Source organism: Melospiza georgiana, chromosome 1, assembly GCF_028018845.1.
Source record: "Melospiza georgiana isolate bMelGeo1 chromosome 1, bMelGeo1.pri, whole genome shotgun sequence".
In the NCBI taxonomy this organism is placed as follows: Eukaryota; Metazoa; Chordata; class Aves; order Passeriformes; family Passerellidae; genus Melospiza; species Melospiza georgiana.
In genome coordinates, this window is record NC_080430.1 from 112541882 (window position 1) to 112560496 (window position 18615).

Sequence of the window (18615 nt, forward strand, 5' to 3'; positions counted from 1 at the left end):
CATAGATTATAGAAACCATCTTACAGTTAGTGTGGAGAAAAGCAATTTAGCTGGTATGGTAAAGCTTTCCCAGCTCAAAAGCAGCATTTGAGACCATGTTTATCTCAGACTATCTGGAAAATACAAGCCTTCATCTTTCCATTTGTGAGAGAAGCATATTTTGTTTGTCTTTTCTGTAGTGGAGGCTTTAATAGTTTGCTTTTGGAGAACAGGAGGGGAAACTTGTAATTCCTGATTTTGCATTTCCTGATGTTTTCTAGAATTCCTTTAAAGCTTCAATTATTTTTATTCAGTCCAGGGCACTCAAATGAGCTTCTCCAAACTCTGTTCTATAATGAATTTCAGACATCACTGTTTACCCTCTTCTTAGTTTTCCTGTCTTATTAACTAGCTCTCCTTCCAAGAATACTGAAGTAGAGCAGAGCAAACTGCTGGCTAGGGCTGCTCCAGCTTTCTTGAAAGGCAAAGGGTAAGTTAAAGAGAGAGTATGTTCTTAAATTGCACTAACACAGCTAAACCAAAACATTTCCTCTATTCCTCCCATTTTTAATTTATTCTATATACATTTTTCCTGAGAAAATTGTGATAAGCAATTAACCCAGTGAGCTAAGTAAGGCATGTTTAAATATATGTGTGTACACCTGGACTCATAAGGTCTTAATCAAACACTTCCAAGCAAATCCAGCTTGTAAATTCAGTGTGTCAGTCATGTATGTTACATATCTACATTAATGGTTTTGTACAATATTAAACCAAATAATGCTGACCTCAGGATTTGCTGAATTTTTTAGTAAATGCTATTGTACAGCTCCAGAGTTCAGTCCCTGGCCTGATCTGGCATCTCACTGATTTCTGAGGCTGGCTCTGTCATCAAGTGGGTTGCTACTATCTTAAATCACTAAATACTAACCATATAAATTACAATAACAACAAAATAATTTCTGCACTTGGTGTGTTGTTTCATTTTGAATTTTTTTTTCCTAAGACCACTGAAGTATTCATTGCTAGATTCCCATTTCACAGTCTCGCTCCTGCTCTCTCTGTGTGTCTGTCTGTCCGGCTGACACCCTGCCCCTGTTGCAGGTTGCAGTACAGCCTGGATGTTGCAGACAGGCTGGCTGATGAACACGTGCTCATCGGGGTCTATGTCAACATGCTGCAGAGCAGCCCCGCACGGTTAGTGCAGCTTGGGCACCCTGGGGCACCCAGCAAAGGCACCTTGCTCAGCCAAAGCCCCTCCCTGTTCCCTCCCTGCCTGATGAGCTGGAGCAGCTCTTGATGAGCACTAACCTCAAATGAATGTGTGTGAATATGTCACAACTGTCCTCCCAAAGTTGGTGGATTGTGGCACTGGCTGCTATTCTTTCTACTGAGGCTTGCAAGGTGTTGCCAAGTGTTGCAAATAATTGCTGAGTTAAGAATGGCTATGCAGGTTGCTTGGGATACTGAGCTCTAGGCAGTGCAGGGCTTGGTGGTAGTGCAGAAATCATCACACAACAATAACTAAACAAGCCCATGTTTTCAAGGTATTAATTTTTGAGATCATATATAATTTGTAGCTTCACCTTCCTTGAAAGTTAGAAACTGTAACAGTACATAAATAATTAAATCACAATAATAATCTTACTAACCTAGTGAGAGAAATTAATTTTGATTCTTACATATATCAGTCATTGCTTTTAAATCTGCCTGATTTCTGCATTGTTTGAATCTTGTATACAAATTTTCCCTTCTTTCATTTAGACTCAGGGGTTTTAAATGGGTGTCTTGAACATTGTTAATTGTTAGAGCTTTGTCTCCTAAACCCATCAGCAGTCCTGGCACTTGAAATGCTGGCATTGCAGCCCATCACACCAGGGAAGGGAAATGCTGCCTCAGCTCTCCAGTGCAACAGAATTCCATAGACTTTGCAGCCCTGTACCAGCAGAGTGGTGAGCAGTATATGGCCCTATGTGGTGCTGGGCAGAAAACTGTACAATGTTTCTATCAAAAATATGATCAGGAGGTTGATTTTGCTCATAGCAAACCCTTCAGTTTCCTGTGCTGCCACTCCAGAATATTTCCTAGGTTAGAAGAAAGTCTCCATTTACTCCAGTATGTAGGAGGCAATAAGCAACTTCATGGTTCTCTGCAGTCTTTAAAATTTCACTTCTGCATGTACCCTCTGTTGAAAATGGGAGTAGTTTGTCATGCCCAGTGGATAAAAAAGTCTGCCTCCATTGTCCTGGATCTGCTTCTCTACTCTATAGCCCACTGGAATGTGCCAGTGGTGGAGGGTTGAAAAGGCAAACTAGGTTTTAGTGAGGAAAATGAAAATCATTTATCCTAAACAAAACAAATTTCATTCCTGAAGAAGCACTTCCAGAAATCAGGCTTATGGAGGAATATTGACGTGTGGCTGTGAAAGCAGGCTCTTGGGGGCATGTGTGTGACCAGGCATTGCCCACCCATGGCTGAGGGTAGGAATATGCTGCCACTTGGTCTGGTGTGACAGGGAGAAGGAAAAGTGGCCCTGGCTACCATGAGTGACTCACTTGATAGGATTGTTCAGGAGGGGAGTGAAGAATGGACAGGGTGGTGCTAGGCTGGTTTGCCAGGCAAAACATTATAGAGTTCATTTAGCTTCAGTGAAGGCTACCAGTTCCTCCTGAGACCTCATTATGGGTCCCTCCCCTCATCTGTACTGTTTTCATCCTCCAAATTTTATTCTTTATATTCCAACCTGTTCCCTCAAGGCTTTGAGCCAACCTCACCAACTCATAGCACCTTTGTTTCCAAATATACATATACAAATCATATGCCATGATATTCAACATTTATTTGGTTTTGAGAAATGAATGGGGGAGTGACTGACAACAACCTTAATTGTTTAAACAACTGATGCAAAGCATAGTACATAACATCTGATTACTGGCATTAAATCACTGCAGTCACAGCTTTCTCAATGAGAAACAATCTCAGTTATTTGTATAATTAGATTTTGACAGAAACATAACCTAGAGGGGCAGTAGTCTTAGTCAAGCATCAGACCATAAACTGCACTGCCATTTTCTGCTTTGTTGGACCGAGACTGCTAGTAGAGAAATAGAATGGTTACATTTTGGTAAAAACAAGAACAAAATCTTGCCATCCTAGAGCTCCTGTGTGAAGCCAGTTTCCAGAGGAGTGGGTGAGACCTCTGCAGAAAGCTCAGCTGCTGCATCTCAGTCTGGGGTGGCATCTTCAGGCAAAGCTGACCTTCTCCTGCCCATGCCCCACAGTGGCTGGATGTACTTTGCTCAAAACCCACACACTTGTGCCAGGATGGTGCTGAGTTCAAGTTATTCCACCCTGCACCTTAAGGAGGTTTGGTAACCTGAGTAAAGCATGCAGTTAACCAAAATGAGGTGGCTTCTGATTTATGGGAGGCTGCAGCTGGCCAGCTCTGCTGTTCAATCTGCCTGCAAAATGCTACCTGCACCTACCCAGACATCAGATAACTCAAGTGCTTCTGGCAGACAAAGCTGGAAAGAGAAATTATTATAGCTGGACCTTTATCTGCAAGAAAAACCTGCAGAGATACTTCATGAGCATAATACATAAAATTATCTGAAGAGCTGTACAGTAACATCTAAAAACAAAACAAGATTTGAGGTTTTTTAGATACTGAGGCTAATTTATAGCTAATCATCAGTCTAGTATAACCCAATATAACTTTGTTTTTGTAGGCTATTTTTAATTCATTTAATTAATTTTCACTGCTTATCTTTATTTTTCATCTCCAGTTACTTGATACTGCGAGTAAAAGTACAAGTTTTGCTTTCCTTCTACCACAGGCTAATAAGCTATTTGAGGGTTTCTTAGAAGCCAGTACTCCAGAGCAAATTAATAAACAATAGGAAGAAGTAATTCATTATTTATAGTAACTACATGGGTAGAAAAATTAGCCCTTAGACAGATGTTTTGAATAGCTTAATTGCAAAGTCTTTTTTAGTATTTAAAACCAATATTTGACACTTACTTTAGTTTATCTTTAGTGTCTGATTCTTAAAAAGAATTTTTAACTGCAAATAATTTCCATTTTTATAAGATAGAGACTTTGCCTAGCTTTGAATAATAATTCCATGTATTTCAGTCTTTTTCTTTTCAGGTACAGAAATAATAAGATAAATTGAAAGAAGTTATTTTGGTTTCATAGAGAGCTGTTTTCTGGGGTATATTTTAAAATGTGTATTAAGGGGCTGTGCAGAACTCTATGTGGGATTGCTGGTTTAATCTTCCTTTGAAAGAGGAAAAACATTCAGAGACCTGTTGCTACAGAGGAAATGTGTAGACATTTATCTCCCTTGAACAGAGTTCGTTTTTGTGATTATTCCCACATAGCTGAGTGTTACAATATTTCGGTGGTAAAATCTCAGTGATTCTAAAGTAAATGGCAAATTATCAGTAGTAGAGGACACAGATGATTTGTCTTGGTTTAAAGTGTCTTAAAATCAAGCCAGTTTTGAAAGTGTGGCAGTTAAACAGTCCTCAGAGAACATTTGGTGTGTTGCTATTACGCCTTTTTTTTTTTTTTACAGCCCTAAGGCCTAGAAACTGACCCTTTAATTTGTCCACATTTTCCATAGCGAATAATTTATTAAGGAAGGGGTTGTAGAATAAGAGCATGTCATGAAAACTGCACTGACACTTGTCTTGCAAAAATTTCACCAGAGACTTTTCTAACCAGTGGTGACAGAGTTGTAAAACCAGCAGGGAACATCCACATCAGCTCTTGCCAGCTGCCTGCTGCAGAACAGGCTGGTCTGACACATCTGAAGCCTGAGAAATAGCAAAGATCCTCCAGAGTCACTCCTTTGCCCATAGGTTATCATGTTCTTCATCCTTTGCCTGCAGTTTTGAGATCCCTTTTTTTAGTGGAGCTGCCTTAGACCACAGAAGTCCCCTTGTGCAGGTGCTAATATTGGATATTCACTCTACATCTGAATGGTGACAGGTGCCAGACCAATTCTTGTTAATAATTGTAAGGATTTTAAAGAAATGGTCACTAATGGAGAAGCAGTGATTTTTAGAAAAGAAGGAACAACATTAGGATATTTGTATGCAAAATGTCCAGCTTCTCTCAAAAGGATGCCTGAGGTACCTGGGGTCCCAAATTCTGCACACACATTCATAATATTTTAAACCTTTTTTGTACAGTTGTCTTGCTGTATCACTGTGTAGTTTTCTATGAAGTTGGTGAAGTAAAACAGAACTGAATTATGGTAAATCTGAGAATTCTGAGACATAAAATTCTTGGCAGTCGAGGCTAATGCTGCTGTGCAAACTTCTGGGCTTGATGGTCACATAGAATAGGTATATTCCAGAAGTTCATTTATCTCAGACATTGAAATTTAATTTTCAAGGCTTTGGGGTTAGTGATTTGCAGCACTCATAGACTAAATTTGATGCATTGCTACAACTACTTTATAACATCCACCCACACATAAATATATATCAAAGACATTAAATACAAGTAAGACTCAAAAAGTTGTGGTGGCTTGGTTCACTCAGCAAAGCAGTTGGCTTAGATGTTAGCTCACATCTCAGAACTGTGGTGCAGATTGGGTTATGCCAACAAGTGGAACCATAATCCATTTTTTCAAGATGGATGTGGCTGCACATTACCATAAAAAGGAGAATTGATGCTGAATGCTTGCTGTCTTCACAACCATCTGTTAGGATGCAATGTTTCGGTCATTATGGCAAAATTAAAAATTAATTAAACTGTAATAAAAGCAACCCCTGTTACCCAGTTTACATAATTTTATGTGTCTGCAAGAGTTGCTCACCCCTTTCTTTCTCTGGGTGACATACTAGTACAGTAAGCATGAGTATGTAAGATGCAGAACTGTGTAAATTTAGAAAAATGCCTTTAGCTTTAGTCTTTCCCAAAGGTATATCAGTTACCCCACCAGAATCTCAGTAAGCAAAAAATTAGGCTGTGTATGTAACAAAATAAACATAACCAAAACCAGAAAGTCAGTGTTCATCTACCACCAGAGGTCATACATGAATGTCTGCAGCACTAAGTTTTATTTACACAGAACCTCTCTGCGTCTCACTTTTCAGAGCTTTAGTGTTTTTCTAAACTTCATGTTTGTGGTCTCACAGGTTATTATGAGAATGAGAAAAAGATGATGTTTGTCTCTTTTCTTTTGCATCACTAAGCTGTAGCAAATCCCCATGACACCCAGCTTTAGTTTCATGATCAGTGAATATCAACCAGTGCTCATCTTTCAAACATAACTTGTAAATCCCATGGGATTTAATCAGGCCAAACAACACATGTGCACTGCAGTTCCCTGAAGGACACAGGGATATGAACTCACTGAGAAGTTTTAGAGAAATATTCCTTTTAAATATATCAGTTCTTCAAAAGCAGAGCTTTTGGTACAAGTGTGATTTTCCTCTGGAAAGCTTTTCAAGTTCAAGGTACAATTTCTGGGAAAAAAATCAGAATAAAATCCCATGCCCAGACTCTTTTGAAGTTCGCTTGCCAGCAACCAGTTACATGCCCAGAAGAGCCCATGGGCAGGGAGATTTGTTCCTGTTTCCCTTCAGCCAAAAACCATTATACAGTAGCCAAAGGATAAGAAAAGAGGCCAGACTTGCATCTGTCTGGGAAAGTCCACAGGCAACCTTGTATTCCACATGGCAATTCCACATTCCTCTCACCTCTTCTCAGGAACTTCATTTTTTCTCTCTTATGTATACTAGAAGTAATGCAGTATAGGATTCTAAAGCCCAGGATTATCCAGGGTCAACTAAGTCCTTTTCAGATTTCTGGTTTCATTAGTTTTGACGTTTGTCTGCAAAATTCTTAATGTTTAGAAATATGAAGGTTCTCAGTATATTACCTTTTTCCTGCTCATCTGACTAAATAATAGCTTCCTTTTAAAATAAGGACAGTTGGAAAATCATTAACATGAGAGAAATATTTGCATTTTATATTCCTGGGGGAGAAAAGATAATAAGGTGCAATATTTTAAAGGAACTCAGCATAATTACTGTTTAGTTTTTATACTTGTTAATCACAGTCACATGACACTCTGAAGTCTTGCTCCCAATAGCAAGAAACCAAAAATAAAAGAGAAAGCCTGATTATAAATTCCTAGGTCAGTGATCTATGAGACCTTAGTAAGTGACCTGCAAAACTGTCCTAAACACTGTTTTCTGGGGCAAATATGACAAAGCTTCTAAAGGTTTTCTCAACAAACCCCAAGGCCCCTGCTAATCCACTGACCAAAAAGTAGTCTTCCGGGTGATATGACAATGTTGGCATTGTATCACAAAGGTTCCATATTGTTGTGTCTTTATCGCAAGAGTTTCACATCTCCTTGATGTTTCTCATGGACAGCTCCTCTAAGCACTGGCTCTTCCTTCTTCTCACAGTAGCCAACTGACCCAAATTCCCCTCTCAACTAAGCAAGCCACTCTTTTATAGCACTCTTCTTCTCATTTGCTACAGCTGTGGCCTATTAAAGTCAGGCATGTTCCTAATTGCTAATAATTGGCTCAGCTGCAACTCCTTAGGCATAAGATTACTTTCTATACTACCTTTATTTTCTTATCTTCTATCCCCCTACATGACAAAACTGAGTATCAAAATAAATGTGGACTGATGGCCCTAACCACCCCCAAGCCTTTTTTGGGCAGAGCAGCATCCTGTACAACCTTTACTGTGGGCTGCAGGGTGCTGTTTTCTCCCTTTGGAGAGGTGGTGCTCAGCCCCTTAGAGCTCATCTTGCCAGGGAAATTCTCTGCCCTTTGCTCCATTAACATCACCTGTTCCTAATTCGGTGATGGTTTGCTCCTTTGCTCTGACTGACGTGTTGGGGTGTGAGCTGATGGCTGGCTGAGGCAGAGGGTGTTTTTGCCTGGGGGTGTGAGCTGGTGGCTGGCTGAGGCAGAGGGTGTTTTTGCTGTGTATTAACCTCTCTCCCCATCTCCCCTCTCCCTGGGCAGCGTCCTTGACAGTGCAAGTCGGCTGGATGAAGAGCACAAGCTGATCGCCAGGTACGCAGCAAGGCTGGCAGCAGAAACTTCTTCATCAGTAAGTGTTTTAATTAAAAGAAGGTACTTTCCTTCTGTTGTGTTCCAGGGGCTTGGCAAGATCAGGGAAATTATATCTGACAGTCTAATGATTAATGTATTATTTTTTCCTGTTCTTTTCATCAGAGGCTGTTATGCTTTAATAATAACACTTTTATGCAGTCCATTGAATCCAAAGAATCCACATACTAATGCATATAATCTATATACTAATGCAGTGGCATTTAAATAATTGCATCAAAGGGAGTCTGACATCTTGAACTCAGGAAAGACTATAAAATATTGTCTGGACTAGCTTTGGTTAAAGGTTAATGATTTACTGCATTGGGAAAATGTGGTGGTGAATCCATTTTACTCTCTAGCTCAAATATCACAGCCACTAGGGCCTTAAGTACTAAGGATATTAAAGAATGTTCTTCAGCAGGACGACTGTAATGACCCCCTGCATTAGCCCTGGCTCCCATTTTCATTTCAGAGCAATGATTATTCTGCTCTCTGTGTCCAAAGATAGAAGGTGATGACAGGCTAAAACCTCACTAACTGCATTCAGGAACGAGAGAGAATGAAGCAGGAACCTTATCAAAGTATATTAAATCTTAAATGGTACATAAAAGGTCAGCCTAGCTACTTTTGTTTCGATCTCAGACCATTTGATAGAACAAGGGGCCATGAATGATGGTTAAGTGAAAAGCAGCAGGTCTGGAGCACCCAGAAACATTTTCACACTGAGATTTTCACACTGTGGGATCAATTGAAAGGGTGAAGTTGGGCACCACACATTGTGTAAAGACACTGAGTCACATTCAGACCACATGAAGACAGTCTGCTGCCCTGTGCAGATGCTGTCACGGAGATTTCACACTACCTGCAGCTGCCTGGGAGGAGAGGGGTGCTTCTGTTCTGCCAGTCCAGCTCAAATCAATCCTTTCCAGACATGTGACACAGTGTTTCAAATTTAAGGCAACCTGTAGATAACAGTCTTATTCCTGAAAGACAGTAATTCTTTATGGGAACATGATTCCCCAGTAATAATGTCTCTGCTTAAAAACCAGTTGATATCAGTTCCATATAACATGTGTCCTTGATGTAGGGGAAAACAGTATAAACAGAGCTCACTTGAAGGAAAATACTGAATTTCTCATTGCCATCCATCTTTGCTCTTTGAACAAAAGAGACAGAAGGAAGAGGGGAGGTTTTCATAAAGAGAAGTCTTTCCAAGCAAAAGACTGATGCCCAGTAGGGGCAGTGGAAATTTTTAAAGCTTTGGTGATAGTCATTCTGGATTTTAAGGAACTAAATATATTGGTAACACTGGGCATTCAGGATAAAGATCCTGCTTCTTCCTGTATGAGTGATGGCATCCACCAGCATGTATCAGTTCTTTATGCACTGTTCTGCTTCCCTGTGGTTGATGTGTTAATGGGAAACCGTGTCCATAGCAGAAAAGATAGTATGTGGTTATGGGGGAAACATACTGTCCTTTTCCCACAGACAGTCCTAACCTTTGTTAGGCTATTGAAATGTATCTTCATCCTTTTTGAGGGTTTACCTCCTGGCAGAGGGGATGCCTGGCATCACACAAAATAACACTCCAGAGTTACACTTCACAGGCCTTTTTGTGGTGATGAGCCCTCATATCACAGCAGTAACTCAGCAGAGTATTTTTAAATACCTGATTCTTTCAGGTGGGAGTTAGAAATAAATGAGTTTCCTTCATAGTTGTGAAACTTTTAAATGTCCTGTTCTGTGTTGTCATTGTTACAATACTGAAATACAGGAGTGTGAACAAGAAAAACAATGATTGATTATTGCTGATGAACATGCAAAAAGGGCATAGTCCAATGAAGCTATAGGGAGCACTGCCTAGTTTGGTGAGGGACAAATTCTCATATAATTTTATTGGTGGAAAAAAAAAGATTTTGCTGTACCACGAAGGACTGTGGAAAGAGATTTTCTGAAGTATCATGAGAGCAGATTGGAAAGCTTGGCCAAATGGGCCACACAGCCAGACTGAAAACTGAGCACTGCTTTCAAACTGAAAGTAAAACCGAGCTTTCGAGAGCACGAAGCATCACTGCACTGGAAACACATCCCATCCTTTCTGGAGGCAGACACTGCTTTTTGCTCCAGTGTGCTCCTCTTGTCTGCAGCATCAGTATCAAGAGCCACATTACAGCAACTGCCTGCAGCAGTGTCATTGCCTTTTATGATTGGTTCAGAGGAAGCTACGTGAAGAAGCAGTGACTGACAGGATGGTAAACACTGAGTCTTGTTTGTTCTAGCACTTACTCTGCTTTTACTAGCAATGGTTCCGTACTGGTATGAGCACAACATGAATGTTCTTTTTTTAGTCTAGGCAAGCTTGGTACTGCACTTTCTGTAAGCAGATGTCACAGAACAGATCTGTGTTGAACTCATGCTGCATGCTGGCTATTCCTCTTTCAATGCAGCCTTCTCTGTTTTACAACAGCAGCTGAGTCAGCAGAGAGGGGCATCAGATATCTCCTTCACCATTGATGCAAACAAGCAACAAAGGCAGCTGATTGCAGAGCTCGAAAATAAAAACCGGTAAGGATCCACTAAGTTCCTGGTTTTGTTCAGTCCCATATGTTACATATGTGTTTGTTTCTTAGCATTTTTTACCACCTGTACAATGTGCTTATACAGGCACATATATTTCCCCCTACAAAAAAAAAGAGCACAAAAAGGCCCATACAATAGGATAAAGGCTCTGAAATCCATAGCCACCCCATGTTTTCAGAAGTGTAATGTCCAATGACATGAAATAATCATGGATGCTTTACTGTTTGCAGCTGCTGTTTGTTAAGAGTTTAAAAAAAAGTCTGTCCTGTTTCAAAACCAGATTAACTTCCAGTTGGATTCTCAGTAGCAGTATAACATGAGATGATAAAAGGATCAGCCATGCTTGTAATGTTATGCTCCCCTGCTTTTATTCAGGAAAAAGATGATTAAAGCTCTTCAGAGCACAGTCTGCATGGGAGAGGTTAGCAGGAAGATTAGCAGCAAGTTAGGCTGCTGATCAAATGAGACAGGAGGTGCAGATGTGACCGAAACTGAGAGAGAGTGTCCAGGAGAAATAGGCCAGCCGGCCCAAAAAAGGAGTGATGCCTGTTTGTTAACAGCAGAGAACCTGGCCCTGGGTACCAGACTGCCTGATGGCATGAAATGTATGGCAGCAGAGCCCCACTTTTAGTGCTGGACCATAAAGCAGAGGCTAGCCCAGACCAGATGGTTTCCTATTCCAAACTCTGCACTGCCTTCTGTCACCGTGTAATGAGCACCACCAGCTCCAGTCTCGATTTGCCTTTCATACTTCGAGGCTGCCTCCTGACCGTCTGCTTCCAGCACATTGTGAAGAAGAGACAAAATTCACAAAGGTTTCAACCTTCTGCTGTGAAGCTTTATATTAGCCTTTTGACAGCACTCCAGGGCTCACAAGCCAGTCGTAACAAGTCTTGTTAAAGTGCTTTTCTGTGATTGTCAACTGCTGTCACATCTCTGCTTCCATTCAAAGTATTTTAAAGGGCTAAATATTTTCTCTGATACCCCACAATATCCAGAAAGGTTACTTCCATTTTTTTTTAAGTTCCTGAGGTGCTGGAAATGTTCATGGTGAAGAATTAAAAGGGAGCAGTTCTGTCAAGCATGGAGCTATTTTATGTCTACCTGTGTTTTTGGGGGAGTTTTGAAGAATGATTTCCCTTTATGGCAAAACCTTAAAAGTTTATTCAGAAAATATCCAGAAAATGTCCCATTGCTGAAGGCTTCTTTGGTTGGCTGCAAACAAGTCATTTTACTTACATCTTCACTGATTTAAAGCTAAATATAGTCATGCTTTTTCACCTCTTGCAATGTCCAGGGAGCTGCTTTTGTGGAAAATTAATGACTTATGGTCTTCTGCTTATTCTCCTCCCCAAGAGAAATCCTGCAGGAGATTCAGAGGCTGCGACTTGAGCATGAGCAAGCGTCTCAGCCTACACCAGAGAAGGCCCAGCAAAATCCCACTCTCCTTGCAGAGCTCCGGCTCCTGAGGTAAGCTCACAGGAGTAAAACCTCTGGCCTTGGCAGGGGCCAGCCACTCATTCTCAGCAAGAGAAGAAATAAAAGATAAGCCTGGCTTATGGTTTTGGAGGGTTTTTTAAGTAAGTCAGCCAATATGTATTTTTTATCAATTTTTGTTGCAGCCCGTTGTCCTAGAAGTAATTAAGCTTATGCTTTAAACTGTGTGCATGAGAAATCTCACGTGCTACTCCTCTACATTAAATTAAGGGTATGCATTAGGATTTGCAGAATTAGGGCCTTAGGTCATTTGGAACAGGTCCCTCCAGCCTGGTCCAAATGCCATTAATTATATGGGAAAAAATGTTCAGAACAAATGCCTTTACAAAGATTTCTAGTTTATGCTAAAGAAAATAAAGAGCTACATGAAAATACAGCCAGAATTAGATGTTAATCTTTGGAAATTTCCCCCATGTGTTGAACTCTCAGGAGAGGTCAGTTCTCTTCGTGGTGCCAATCCAGGCTGCAGAATGATCTCCTTTTCATGTGGGGGGTGAAGAGTAATGTCATCTGCAGCTGCTGAAGATTTAGAGGATCCTTCCTCCAGTCATCCCACCAAGCTAAAAACATTAATATGGATGTGACTGCATCTTAGTTGCGATACTCTACATGAATTTACTAATTTCCATGTATATCACATTGAAGAAGTACAATTGTCATTGGCCCAGATCCATAGGCTCCCTGGAAGTCCTGAAGTTCATGTTGTGAGAGCCAGACAGAGAATCCAATAAGAACTATTCAAAATGCTCTTTATGAATAGAGAAGAGCGTGTAAGCACTTTCTTTTCAGTGAAACAATGCTAGATTGCTCTGCCCCCTGACTAATGAACATTTTTTGCCACTTAGCCGCTCCTCACACAACTAATATTTTAGAGGTCTGATGCATATCCAAAGGAAATTAATAAGAAACTGTGCTAAATTTTTTTCTTTACAAATATTTGATAGTTTTATTATGGAGTTTTCCGCACAAAAATATTTTTCTGATTCACAAATCATTACTTTGGCTTCCCAATCTAAATACAAATTAGCTTCTTCATTTCTATGAGGGATTTTAATGTGTAATTACTTCTGGAGATCTACAGGCAAGTGTCATTGTGTGAGACATATAGAATGCCTGTCATGAAAATGTGTACACTGTAAAATATACCAATAATGTAACTCTTGTCCATCAAACTGAAGGTCCATCTTCAGCAGGTTTAGGAAATCAACTTTCTATATAGTTGCCTAATAAAATTCATTATACTTTAAAAAAAAAGGAATGATTGTGCAGTGTTAGCAGGCTGACTACTTAGCTTTTCCCTCTTTTCAATTTTGATCCACATATTAAAGCATAATACCCTTATTTTAATTTCTTGATATGCAATGTCCCTAGGGCACTGATACTGAATTCCTCACCTCTACCTTCCCTGATTTAATATGCAGTACGAGAATCAGAAAATAACTTTTAATCCCTGGGTCTGAACTACTTTGCATTCCTTCTGAAATGTTCACCATTTGAAAGGCAAAAGTCTTGACTTTGGATTTACTGGGGAATTTTAACACCACCTCAAATTCCTAGACACTTAAGATGGCACAAGGCTTTTTTTATGTGTAAAACAGCAGGACTCAGGGTAGCAGCTCTGATTTATGTCTGTTACCCTCCTCATTTTTCAGGCTTGAAGCACTTAGGGCTGTAGAGCAATTTAGTTCATGTTGTATTAGGAAATGTTGGAATCTGTGAGCCATGTTGTGGGTACCTGTCCCACCATCTTTCTCAAGCTGCTGTAGTGTGGCACTCAGTGAAATGAGTCCTGAACACAGCATTCCTTCTCATTACCAGTACTGTCTTGGAGACAGGTAGGAAAACCCTTTACTTGCAAGAATTTGCTCTGGAGTACAGCAGGAAAAAAACCTCAGAGGACAGTGCACACTGCTTAGCTCCTCTCTCCCTGTGGAATGAATGTAAAACCAGTAGAGCTCTGTACTAGGACCTGCCACTTTGAATTACACGGACCTTATTTTTGTTAAATAATAAACTCTGCTGCCTTTGTACAGTTCATAGCATTTCCAACCATTACCTGTCTGGAAAAGAAAAGCCAACCAGGCATTTTGTAGCAGGAAATAGATCAATCCTTCAGAAGAGTAAATGCAACCTGGCAGTGTTACTATATGATCCTTTTATAAAGGTGAGGGATAGCACACATGAGCAGTCCTGTAGGAATCAATCTTGTCTGTATCTGTAGTCTCATTGGTTCCAGTGCTCTTGCATTTAGGATTAAATTGTCATATTTGTAGGTAGTACAAGGCTAACAACATAGTGTTTGTATGTTATGTGCAATACAGTAGAATATAAAATGTACATATATTTTTCAGTAACAATGTTCATTATATCATATCTTCCAGGAGGCAACAATTTTATTTTGTTTTTAGGTGGAGACCTCCCACAATTTAGTGGTTTAACATGTGCAAGTGCTGTTCCCCCATCCTGTGCAGTGGAGCTGTGCAGAATCAAAGCTGTTCAGATTTATGGGGGCACAGAGAGACTGTCACACTTGGAGTGGCTCAGTATTCACACTGTCACACAGCCAGCACTGGACTCTGAGTGCAGAGAGCTAACTTCAAGCAGTTATATCTGTACTATGTGATAGTCTTCCTCTTGTTTTCAGGAAAAAAAATAGAAACAAAAGCAGATTACTGTGGGTTTTTGTCTGAATTTCTGAACTCTCTTAGCTTCTTTCATATCTCACTGTGTTCAGTGCCCCTGCTGTAATTTCCTGTCCTTCAGGGCTTGGCTTTAATTTCTCCTGACAGCTAGTGAGGTTATTGACTAGAGAGTTCCAAAGCTAAAATTGCCAGGCATTTGCACAAGGGACTATAACACAAGCTTGTTTGAACCTCATTTGTTCTTTGAAGAAGGGTCTGTGGCAGTGTCTGTCTCTTCCCTAATCACTATTCAGTCCTGTGAGGATTCCCAGTGAGAGGGAGCTCCCTTGCCTTCATGGAGACACATTTCTAAACCCTCTGCTGAATTCACACTGTGTGTTTGCTTTCCTGTGGTCTGTAGACATCTGTCCCCATAGTAGGGCTGGCAGAATGATGCAGTTAAAAGCTGCTGCTGTGAGGGGTAAGGCCTGATCAGGTGTCCTTGTTTCTCAGGCAGAGGAAGGATGAGCTGGAACAGAGGATGTCTGCGCTCCAGGAAAGCCGAAGGGAGCTCATGGTGCAGCTGGAAGGCCTCATGAAACTGCTGAAGGTAAGAGCTGCACCTGCTACTGCCAAGGAAAACACAAAGTGAGAGAGGAGAGGGAGAATATGAAACCACAGAATTCTGCAGAACCTGACTGTTTCTACCCACTGTGAGACTGTGTTTCCCTCCCTTCTTATGTTTTGCCTTGGTCTTTTAATTCAGGGGTTTCAGATGATGCTCAGATAATGTCCTTCCTGTAGCAGTACTGCATCATTATTGTCACCTACTGCTAAAAGGAGTAAGAAAAAGAAAAGGAACCAACACATAAAACAAGTTAACTGTTAGCTGTAAGGAAAAAACCTCAGTACTGTACACTATTATTCACTGCAGCTGACAGTATAGAGTCATTAGGCCTTTAACTTTGCACTTAAGTTCAAGTTTTTTTAATTTATTCAGTTGCTGATTTTGTCAGATGAGTCATTTAACAGCCACATCTACCTCTCTCAGCTCAGAGGTGCTTTCCCTACAACACTTGTTTCCTTTCCAGGGACACAGAAGCAGGTCCTTGTTGAAGAGATGAAACATGTCTCAACTAGGATTTCAGTTAAGAACCAAGATATCAAAAAACATGTGCATTTTTAAACAGAGGCTAGGGTGAGATGGAATATGTGTTTTTATTTGCAGCCTTATTTTACCTGATGTACTTCAGGACAGATGATGCCACAAATTCACATTGGAAGAAAGCTCCCTGAGTATCACCGGAGACTCTTTAGTTGCTGTCTATGGCAGCTCAAATGAGTTCATAGAAATTCAGTGCAACTTGGGTCAAATATGGCTCAGATAAGAGCAAAAGCAATTTCACTGAAACCCATTTAGAAACGTGCATCCATTTAGAGCCATTTGCATCAAAGGATGAGTTTGTCACCTTTTGTCACTTGCCCCTCCTCAGACACAGGCTTTGCAGCCATAATGCACAAATTGGTGGCACCTCAGCAGCAGGGCCCACTGAAGAGCCAGCAGATTTTTGGGGGCTGGAACTAGGCAGGATACTTTTTGTTCTACCCATGAAATGCTGCAGTGCCACAACCAGCAGTGAAGGCTGCCTGCTGTTAGTCACTAGCTGGACAGAGAAAATTTGGGGTAGGAAATGACAGCAGCTTTCTGCACACTTTGCACTGTTCTGGTGTTTCAAAGTGTGCAGAGGTGGGACATAACCTGGTCTCATATCTTCAACTATCTTGATTGCACCTTTAACCCCGTGCTCCAAATTTAGCTTTGGTTTTTGTTCTTCACTTACATGCTGGCTCATCTCATGTGCTGATCCTCTTTTTCTTTAGGAAGAAGAATTGAAACAGGTAGCAAGTTAACTGCACTTGGATGCCTCACTAACTCCTAAATGTGATTGTGTTCCTGTGATTTGTGTTCCTTCTTTTGCTTGAGAAGTCTGTGTGTGTTCTTTTGACCAAAATTAATATTTTGCACTTCTTTCCCACATGTGTCTTGGAGCAATTTTCACAATGTGCTCTACAAAGTGAGTCGTGGCTACAAGGAATCTTTTCCTCACTCCTCTAAATTAAAACATGTAAGGTATAAAAATCATACCTCAAATGTAGTGAAACCAATCTAGAATATGAATTCAACAGATAACATTTTGAAAATGTAATGAGAAATTTTTACTTTCAAAAAAAGCATAACTGAGCTTAAATTAGACGAGGGTAATAAGTTTGAAAGCTCATTTTATCCAAAAAGTCAGGGCATAGTGTGCACATCTTTAAAAGTTGGCCTTGATGCTAACAGTCCCATGAGTCTTCAGGGAAATAAATGTTTCCTGCAACCTAGATCAAAAAGAGGAAGTATTTACATTAATAATAGTAAATTTTAGAAGATTGAATTGTTTCTGAGCTTTTCAGTATTGTAATGGATCTTGGAAATATATTAGGCTTTTAAAAAAAGGCACTTCTCAGATAGCAGTCTGATTTATGAGTTCAGTAAAAGTGTTTCATTTTAACAAAAGGCATTTCCTCCTGCTTTCATCAGCAGAAGTGCAGTCACAAGTCTGATGTGTTCTGTCTGTGATACAGCATCCAGAGTAGGTAATGCTTACCTTTTTAAAACCAACATTTGGCTAATTTTTGTAGACTTGCACTCAAAAAAATAAATCTGCCCAAATACCACCTCCATGTAAGGGATGTCTTTTTTGCTTCTGAAAATCTGTTCACAAAAGAGAAGCTTCCAGTGTGACAGGAGTTACCTTATCATGTAAAATGTTCACTGGACAGTGTAAGTGAAAGCACATTTTCAGGCTGCTATGAGGTATTTTTATGGCTTTTTTTTTTTCCAAGAGTAATAGCCTCACTGAATACCAGGTGATGATGCTAAAGAATTACTCTCACCATTTCCATTTAATGATCCCCATTACGCTGTGCCATTTCATGATCTGTTGAGAGAAACAGGATTAAATTAATTTCTGGAGGAATTCAATTGGAATGAGCAGCCTGGCAATTCATCTAATGCTTATGAATTATCTATTTCTCCATTGCCCTTCCTTCAGAAAGGATAATGAGTTCTTCACATCCCTGTCGTTTGATGAGGCTGTGTGATTTCCCCATATGTCATCCCAGCTCAGTCCCAGCAGAGGGAGCAATGGGCTAAAACTCCTGTAAAGCCAGTTTTCATTTCAAGCATTTTATGCTAAGCATGCGTGACACTCGATAGTGGGGAAATTTTCCTGTCTAGCAAGAGTTAACTTAAAAGCTGTAGCAATTTGACTAGGGATGGTGAATTAAATAAAATACCTGAAAATTTTCCTGGGAGGCAGGAAAACACTGATAGCTGCAACCAACTACACAAAAGCTGAAGCCATCCAAATATCCACAGTGGCTGTGGTAGCTCCTCTTTCAGCCTGCTTTAATCCTTAGCTGGTAGAGCTGTCAAGGTTTGAGAGCAATTCAGGGCTTGTCTTCTCTGCTGACCCTATCAAGAAGTTAAAACTGGCTGTCATAGCAGATTTCGGACCATTAGGTCCAGCCTTTGAAAACCACAATTCTCCTGATAACCACTAAGCAGGAATCCAATCCTAATACCACTTCATTGCCACAAACCTGGGCTGAGGTGGATCTAAATGAGTAAAATAGATTGAGTGTTCACCTCTCTGAAATCAGGCATTCCCTAGTATCCTGCTATTTTAACTTGCCGTTCATCAGTTCCATCTCATACTGCCCAAATAGTATAAAAAGTGAGATTTTTTTCCTGGACAAGGAACTCTGAATGCTTCATCTTCCTGTGTTTCCCAAACAT

General features: G+C 40.3%; 1 protein-coding gene across 10 annotated transcripts in view; it reads left to right on the top strand.

The window, feature by feature from the left end:
• DTNA (dystrobrevin alpha) overlaps nt 1-18615 on the top strand; it is a 223337-nt gene that overhangs the window by 184965 nt on the left and 19757 nt on the right. For 8 of the 10 annotated variants that reach the window (XM_058041024.1, XM_058041015.1, XM_058041043.1 and 5 more), the window contains 4 exons: nt 7987-8074; nt 10544-10641; nt 12013-12126; nt 15288-15384. In XM_058041024.1, coding sequence (XP_057897007.1) covers nt 7987-8074; nt 10544-10641; nt 12013-12126; nt 15288-15384 — 397 coding nt within the window. Of the gene's footprint in view, nt 1-391; nt 470-1083; nt 1295-7986; nt 8075-10543; nt 10642-12012; nt 12127-15287; nt 15385-18615 lie in introns of those variants that run through there. The other 2 variants (XM_058041084.1, XM_058041060.1) reach the window with 2 other exon arrangements.